Source organism: Nanorana parkeri, unplaced genomic scaffold (genome assembly GCF_000935625.1).
Source record: "Nanorana parkeri isolate BGI_ZX_2015 unplaced genomic scaffold, ASM93562v1 scaffold712, whole genome shotgun sequence".
Classification (NCBI taxonomy): Eukaryota; Metazoa; Chordata; class Amphibia; order Anura; family Dicroglossidae; genus Nanorana; species Nanorana parkeri.
The window spans coordinates 232788-242077 of record NW_017306980.1 but is presented as its reverse complement, the minus strand read 5'-3'; the positions used below and the strand labels follow the sequence as shown (position 1 = coordinate 242077).

Here is a 9290-nt window from a genome sequence, read left to right as displayed (position 1 = left end):
ATCACAAAGTAAGTTAGATAAGGAGTGGTTGCTTTCCAGCTAACGTACAGTGTGGGGTCTAATGAGTGGTTAAGCACAAGTTTAGCCAATACACTGTGTCAGTATAACTCAATCACTAAGTATTGAAGATAGTCCCTGGTTTCAGATGATAATGTATACAGGAGTATATGCACAAGTTACAGTGATAGTGGAATGCCCTGTAATCACTACAGGTTACTTGCGGTTTGCACAGCAGGTACAGCTGAATAAAGGTCCCTGGAACTCCAATGGTTAAGTTGTAGTGCTCAGCATGACCAGCATAACTTGTCCCAAAATGAGGATGGAGAGAGGTGCAGCACACAGGGGAGCAATTGCTCAATGTTCATTCTCCTTGCTTGAACGCCGAGCAATTGAATCTCCCTCTGTTTTATCAAGGGAGCCGGCGTCTAGTGGGCCGTCGCGTCTGTAGCGACAAAGGATGACGGCGATGCTGAAGGAGGAGCCGGGACGTACGGGCGAAGCGCCGCAAGGTAAGATCGTGACAGAAGGTTAGAGTCTTTGGGGTTCAAGAAAGATGAGAAATCTTGTGATTATATAACTTGCCAGTATCCTTCCAATACTAGAATTAGATTTTTGAGTAGACGTACCCTCAAATAAGTTCCTTGAGAAGACAAAGTATTGCACAAATTAAAAGAAAGAAAATGCGCTCCTTTTAACTGAATTGTGTGAAAATTAATCGTTATGTGTTTGGATGAAGCACAGAGATCTTGAGGAATGCTCTATTGTGCAGGAAAACATATAGAGAGTAAAAACAGCTTTCTGTGTATCATAGATAAGCATTCACAGTGAGACTAACATTGCACTATACTGCCATCTACAGCTAAAAAGACCTAATGAAGTCAGTAATACAATCAGTAAATGTCAGTATATGCTGCTGCATTTCCAAAAGGAATGTGCCATAGGTTTTACTGGAAGCCAAGGTACCAGAGCAAAGAAGAGTTAAAAATCTGGTTTCATGATCCCCGCTGGTCCGCTTCCTGTGTTGGAGGATGGAGCCTCAGAGGAGGGTATTCTCCAGAGGATCAGGCTGGTATCATGTGATGTAGTCATGTGACACTGGAAGAAGATTTGCTCCGCAAAGCATGGTAGTAGACAAGGCACAAGAAGGTTTTATGCTGTCAATCAGCCAGTGTGGGTGGGAGGGAAGGGGGTGATGTTTCTGGAGGGTGCCCCCTGCAGTGCACACTCTGAGACATGGTGCCCGAATCTCCACCACTTTATGGTGTTACCACCACTGCAGCCTATACAGGGCCGGTGCTGGCATTCTTGCTTACACAGGCAAGGTGCATTTTTGCGCCCCCCTCTCCAACCCCCTGTAAAAACAGGGCATTTTGACAAGTACTTGTACTTGTCAAAATGCCCCGATGTTTGCGCTATGTTTTGTTTTTTTCACTTACCTTCAGTAAGGGAGAGCAGCGGAGAGTCAGCGCTTGTCCGGTGGGAGGAGCTCCAGGTGGGGTCCTAATTTAGCTGGCCGGCCACTGCCTGAGGTGCCGCGCGTGTCGGGATCCTCAGGCAGTCGCCGGCCAGCTAAATTAGGACCCCACCTGGAGCTCCTCCCACCGGACCAGCGCTGACTCGCCGCTGCTCTCCCGCACCGAAGGTAAGTGGAAAAAAAAAAACATAGCGCAAACATCGGGGCATTTTGACAAGTACTAGTACTTGTCAAAATGCCCTGTTTTTTCCGCCTTCACCTGCAGCGCCGTAAGGCGGCCGCCTTACTTGCCTTGCGCTAGCGCCGGGCCTGACCACATCCACTGGCCTTTCTCTATCCAGATCTCTACTCACCCCCTGGTAGAATGTTAGTAGGTTTGTCTGGCAAGAACGGTCCTTCATAAATCCATGCGGATTATCACTTATTATACCATTGCCACAAACAAAATCCTTTAAATAGTCCTTTATCATTCCCTCAAACAGTTTGCATACTATTGATGTTAGACTGACTGGTCTGTAGTTCCATTGTTGGCATTTTTAACCTTTTTTGAATATTGGTACTACCATTGCCTTACGCCAATCACTTGGTACCCTTCCAGTCATTAACGAGTCCTTGAAAATGAGGAATAACGGTCTCGCTATAACCTGGCTGAGCTCTTTAAGTACCCTGGGGTGCAAGTTATCTGGTCCTAATGATTTACTCACTAAGTTTCTTTAGTCTTTGCTGAACCCCCGCTACCATCAACCACTGCGCACTAAGCTACTCACATTCTTATTATGTCCATTAAATCTTTCTTTTTCTTGAGTGTATACTGAGGAGAAAAATGAGTTTATTACCTCAGCCTTCTCCTTGTCATTTGTGATTAATCTCCAGTTCTCATCTTTTATTGGGCCTACCTGCTCCTTTGTTACCTTTTTACTGTTTATCTATTGGAATCATTTTTTGGAGTTCTTCTTACTGACTGTGGCTATATGTTTTTCATAATTTTTTTAGCGGCCCGCATTGCACTTTTACATCTCCTATTGCATTCCTTGTAGCTCTGGAATGCCAATGCAGTCCTCTCCATCTTATATTTTTTAATGGGCAGCTTCCTCTCATTGATATGGGAAAACTTATTTAATATGAACTAAACTTTGACCAAAAGTGGGACTGTTTCAAGAACGAATAAAAAAATGCTATTACCAGGTGTATACCGTTGGGTAACAAAAGTAAAAGATCCAAAACAAAGCCAATATGGCTAAATAAAACAGTAAAACAACACATTAATGAAAAGAAAGTGGCGTTTACTAAGTATAAAACGGATGGGACAGTATTGGCATTCCAACAGCTTAGAAGCATCTACCTACTTAGAAGTATCTGCAGTATGCTTATGTTAAAGGGCTGGCAGGCTGCCAATTTTTTGCTCTCCTTAGAAAATAAGTGGAAAGGAGATGTTATTTTAGTGCTACTGTTGTGAGATTTGAAAAATAATTTTTCCACAATGCCTATTGCTACATAGATGAATGTGGGCATGTTTTAAAGTGCTTTTAGTGCTTGTTCAGAATATGTGTGCATAGTCTGGCCTCAGGTTCTCTTTAACTACCTCCAGGCCGGCCGTAGTAAAAAAACGGCCGGCCCGGAGCTCTCTAGATCTGAGAGGGCGTCTTTAGACGTTCGCTCAGACACGCCCCCTTGGCCCACGCGAGCGGGAAATGGACGATATTTTAAAACACGCAGCGATGCCTGTTACCATACAAGCGATCCGCCGCATGTATGGGGTGCTGACCGGTTTCCCCCTCTGCATCCCCCGTCGTTGTCCCGCTGATCCGGGGCTCCGCTGTGCCTGGTGCGAGCCCGGGATCAGCATGTCGCCTGTGTCACAGGGTATCAGAGGGAGATCGTTACACGAGCTCCCTCCGGTCCCCTCTCCTCTGCAAGAATGCGGAAGTGTTGTATAATACATCACTTCCGCATTCTTGTGTCACTCTCCAGCTTCAGAAGCTGGAAAGAAGCTGATGGAGCAGATCTGTGCTTCATCAGCTTCTTTTGGGAGGACCTGTCACATATTTTGCTATCACATAGGGGGTTTTATTAGACCCCGTATGTGATAGCAATAAAGTTTAGTGGGGAAAAAAAGGGGAAAAAATGTCCCCCCCCCCCTCCGAAATGTAAAGTTACACATAAAAAACAAAAAAAAAATGTAAAGTCCCCACCCATACATACACGCATGCAAACATGCGTCGGGGCACATAAGTGCAAAAAAGACGATTGCGCCCATTACGCCGCACATGTTACATATCAGCGTGGACGTCGGAGTGAGAGCAATAATTCTAGGGCCATCAATCACTAATAACACTAAACCGATGAGCAGTAAAAGCTTTTAAAGTGTCGCCTATGGCCAATTTTGGGTATGGTAGTTTTCTGCGATTTCGCGGGTGCACGCAATTTTAAAGCCTGACATGTTTGGTGTCTATTTACCCGACGTGACCCGATCTTTTATATTTTACCAAAAAACTGGGTAATAATAAATGTTTCCTAACATAATGTTAAAAAAAACTTTTTTTTCCCCAAATTTTCTGTAATTTTTCCTAATTATAGTAAAAAATAAAAACCCCAGTGGTGATTAAATACCACCGAAATAAAGCTCTATCTGTCCCCAAAAAATGGTATAAAATTAATTTCAGTACAGCGTTGCATGACGGAATAAGTAAAAGTACCGCAGCGCTGAATACTGAAAAATGGCCTGGCCAGGAAGGGGGTCTAAACACCTGGTCTTGAAGTGGTTAAAGCTATAGCCAATACCCCCATTAAAATCTTTCAGGTTGGAGCTGGGAGCTACTTTAAAACATATTACCACTTTTGCAGCCAAATTGGAATAACACCTAATTTCTATTTGTTACAAAAATATTTCAAAATTGCTGTTTACCTTTTAACTTGCTGAAAAATGTTTCTTAGTTTTTTATTCATATGTAATATTAAGGCTAGGGAGTTATATTTACCATAGTTAACCCTGCCTGTACTGTGTTGGCAGACCTCATTATCAGTTGTAAACTAGATGTGCAGGATTGTCTGTCCTAACAAAGGGCTAAAGATCTCCAGGCTTGGGTGGTACTTTGTATGTTAATGGACTTAAAAAAAAAAAAAATCCCCGATCTAACCCTTATTGCACATATATAATATAAGTTGCCTACAGAGTCCTGTGTATAAACCTCATTCAAAGAAATTTATGATGTTACTTACAGTATGTCCCTGTGAATAGTTGTTTCATACAAGCTCTTCAGAATTGGGATACAGAGCCATTTTATAAATGTGCAGCCTTAGTTTTTTTATCATGTTAATAATTTGGGATTCTGTCTCTTTCCTACAGAACGATGGGTTAATGCTTATGACCAACCTCTCACTTTTCAGTGTCAGCAACGCCAGAGCATCAGTATGGTCATCAGGTAATAATAAGCCTCTTATTGCAACACGCAGGAACTGTCATGGAGGTTTGGATCAGTTTGGTCCATTATTTCCAAGTTAGAGTGAATGTTTGATGAAAGGAACTCTTGAAAGGTCTTTTTACACGTTTCTTCTGCTTACATTCAACATATCACTTGACAGTCCTCATCTAACCATGTTTTATCTTACCAGTGTTTGTATATATGGAAGGACCATTCATTGTTGATCTCTCTCATTTCATCTCCCAGCATCCATGACAATGGTCGTGAAGACCGTATGTGGGATTTCAGCTGTAAGAACACTTTCAACAGTGCGACTTGTACCTGGTCGGGATACGTCAATAACTTTGACCAAGAGTTCAGTTACACCTGCCCATTTGGCTCTGTCATAACCGGCGTGGACAGCTACCACGATAACAAGGCGGAAGACAGGAGGTGAATCACACTCTAGTAATTAGATGCTAAGACTAAACAGTTTTTAGTAATGTTTTCCAATAGCCACGTCCTGTTGTCCTGATGGTGGTATTTACAAAGACAGACTCATTAATAGACAGTTGGGGACAGTTCCTCTGTGTGATTAGTTTAGGGAATCTTCCTTGAACTTCTGTTCTGCCACAAAACGATTTTTACATGACACAAACTGTCATTTGTTTTAGGTGGAGGTTCCTTTGCTGCCAAGGAGAGGTAAAAGCTACCCGTAACTGCAAGTGGAGTGGTTACGTCAATAACTTTGATGGCTACTTGAGATGGGATGCGCCTGCTAATGCATACCTGACCGGTGCACACAGCTACCATGATAACAGCAAAGAGTATGTATTTTATATTGCTTCTAGTCATAGTACATTTCTAGCCAAGATGGCCCCCAGTCAGACACTAGGCTTTCTCAATCATGCTTCTGTGGAACCCTAGGGTAACTTCAGAGATTTCTAGAGGTTCCTTGAACAGTGACAGATTGATGTCCCTCCTACAATAAAAAAGGTGCCTAAACCAAAGTAAAGGAGGCATCTTCTCACTGACATTCAATATAGGTAGCTATTATCAGTATTCAATATAGGTAGTTATTATCAGTGATCTCTATCCTCATTTTTACCAGAGGTTTCCTAAAACCTGGAATTATTTCAAGGGTTCCTCCTGGGTAAAAAGGTTGAGAGAGGCTGTTTTACACATCCTTGATGGTTTGGTTTTAGGACTGGAGACACCATTCAGATTACTTCACATGTACCATAGCAGTCAGTTTGCATATTACTGCAGTGCACAGATGTGAACCCGACCTCAGGGTTTTACTGCTGTGTCCCCATTGAGAAAATGTCCTCCTGGTCACCTTGCTCATTGCTTTGAGGTCTACTTCCCACTTCTCTTTTCTGGGGTGCATTACCCCTATTTACACAGCAGTCAGACTGAAAAAAGACATCCACCAAATTCCCAGCAGAAGAACATTAGGTATAGCAGTTGTCTTGAAGCCCCTAAAGCAGAACTTTAAAGCTGATCCCCAGACTTAGTTTCAGTCTTGTACAGTTGTACCGGCCCCTCTCCTGGCCTGAAATTGCTTATTCTGATTTCACTGCACACTGTGAGCTTTTCACATCATCCATTAGAGCAGGGGTAGCCAAACTCCGGCCCTCCAGGTGTGGTGGAACTACGAATCCCATGAGGCATTGCAAGATTCTCAAAGCCACAGACATGACTCCCGGAGAGAGATGCATCATGGGATTTGTAGTTTCACCACAGCTGGAGGGCCAGAATTTGGCTACCCCTGCGTTAGAAGCTGCAGCAAGTCAGATAGAGCCCACTTCATTTCCTGGTTGGAGGACATCCAGCATTACCCAACCTCTTTCTCCCCAGCCCCTTTCATTCATTGGATTTCACTTCTTTCAATAGACTACAATCTCAATACAAATTAGTAAACTAAAAGTGAGATTGTAGTCACACATCACAGGAGCGAGCTTGGAGCGGTGGCGACTTTACAACACACACAGGGACCATGGGGAACAATTGTAGCCACCTTCCAGAAGGAAGGACAGTGTCAGCACCAATTCAGAGATGATTTGAGGATCTACAGCCTAGTGATACACAAATAAAATACATTTTTGTTAATAGTTCGGGTACTTGAATGTATTTTGAAGAGGTAACTCCGGAGTTTAGTGTCACTTTAAACCATCTTTAATTGGAGGGTCCGTAGCAACATTTGAGTAAAAGGTTTTTTGGCAGAAGTGTCATACAAATCTCTTCCAAAAAAAACCTCCAGCTTCAAGTTTTTAATTATATTTTGACATGAAAGTAGCTTTCAGCTTCAATCCTGGAGTACTGCATGAACCTTAAAGCTGAACTCTAGGAATAATCTATTTTAAGATTTACATCGGGCCAGCTTGTTTACTTTTATATATCAATATCACATCTGGAGGACTGCAGGGGAGTCTAAAAATCATCATAGTAGTTTCTGCCTCATACAAGAAGCACTTTCCTGTTCCAGCGGTGCAGGAGCGACTTATCCCCTTTCTCAGAACCTCCTTCATTCAGAACACGTGTATTCTTTTCAATGAATACAAGATGTTAGAAGAGATGAAAAGGAGGGGCAGATGATGTCACTATCACCACCTCATCCAATCAGAGAATGCCTTGTATCTATTGAAACAAATACAACATGTTTTCTGAATAGAGGAGGCACCAAGACAGCAAATCTCTTTGTTCACTGTACCAGTGAGAAAGTCGCTCCAGCCTTGCCGGAATGGGTAAGAGCTTCCTGTATGTGGCACAGACTACTATGATGACTCTGAGCCTCCTCTGCAGCCCTCCGGATGTGGCAGTGGCTACTGAATACCTGGACAGTACCTGCATATGGATCGAATGAAGGCACTGTTCAGGCAAAAATTATCAGACCGGCTCCTTTAACAAAAGTCAATTGAAAAATCGACTTTTGTTGAGTGGATGGGTGACGGCAGGGCCACAAACAGCTCAAATTACGGTCAGTTCATCTGGAATCGGCTGAAATCTGCTCCATACATGGCCAAATTTACATTTAACTTATTTAGCTTTATGTATTTATTTTTAAAAAAAGGAGAATGGATTTTTCCATAACAAAAGTGGAAAAACCATCAGCATGGAAAACATTTTTTGGGTTAATTCCAGATGCAGACTCACTAAACTGTATACACAGTGCTAGCCACTCGTATACTCGACCGGAAAAAAAAAACATATACTAGCACTACACCATGATCTGGCCACCCATATACAATGCTGACTGTTTTATTACTAGATTAAGTATAAAAATGAGGATAACTTACTGAGAACAGTATAGAAATGGAATATATCCAACACCATTACCACCTCTATTGAAGAAAAACCATTAAAAAAAACACAGTAAAGAAATAATAAACATGTAGTGTACTTACCTGCCTGAATATAATATATGAACATACTCTCTTTTTATCTCTATATATATAGTATGTATTGTAACCCTGACACTAGAGCCAGTGGCGTCACAAGGGGGGTGCGGGGGGTACAGCACCTGGGTGACACCACTGGAGGTGTGACACCAAAATGACTGACAGTCATTTTGGTGTCACCCCCCTCTGAAACACCAGGCACTCGGTCATGGACTGAGCACCCGACAGTTTCGGGAGAAAGGAGGGGACCCGGCGGGTGAACATCCCCTCCTCTCTCTGCCAGTGTCCATCACCAAGATGGGCGCCGGTAGGTATCAATAAGATCACCGCACATGCGCAATGACATCGCCGCGCATGGTGATGTCACAAGCATGCGCGGTGATGTCACGGTGGGGTGTCACCCGGTGACCATGACCAGCCTCGGGACGCCCCTGACTAGAGCTGACCTCTGACCCCTCACAATTAAGCTGAAGTCGGAGGGTTTATATATTCCTGGGGTTTTAATAGAGAATTATATATTCCTGGGGGTTTAAGTCCTTACCACAGGCATTTCTGAGCCCATATACCTACAATGGAGTCACTCATCACTTGTCGCTTTTTTATTATCTGACACAAATTCAACAAATGTGTTTTGTTTTTAGGGACAGACGGTGGAACTTTTACTACTGTGAGAAGATGTAATACCACCTCCAACCTCTTGGTGGTGCAACAGTTTCGTCTTGTAGCTTGTGAAATATATAGCTGGTGTGTTCAATAAAATTCGACTACGAAAATATGACTTTTAACTTCCTTCATTTACATTCTTGCTGAAATCCATGTCATTAAAAGGTCCTAAAAAAGTACTTGGGCAGACTACGTGAAGTTGGTGAACTTTACATTAGCTGTTCCGTGCAAGGGAAGGCAGTCTAGAAGTTACCCGGTTGTATCTCAGAGGGCTAGGAAGAATACTCCTAAATTCATCATTACAGTTTTAATTTTTAACAAATAAAGTTGTGCTCATAGGTTTACATACCC

General features: G+C 42.8%; 1 protein-coding gene across 1 annotated transcript; it reads left to right on the top strand.

Moving 5' to 3' along the window:
* Positions 1-457: 457 nt before the first annotated feature.
* Positions 458-8957, top strand: LOC108793028 (hemagglutinin/amebocyte aggregation factor-like). Its single transcript, XM_018563931.1, has 5 exons — positions 458-509; positions 4821-4896; positions 5143-5328; positions 5550-5702; positions 8918-8957. Exons 1-5 carry the CDS (start codon positions 458-460, stop codon positions 8955-8957), a joined length of 507 nt encoding a protein of 168 aa, XP_018419433.1.
* The last annotated feature ends 333 nt before the right edge of the window (positions 8958-9290 follow it).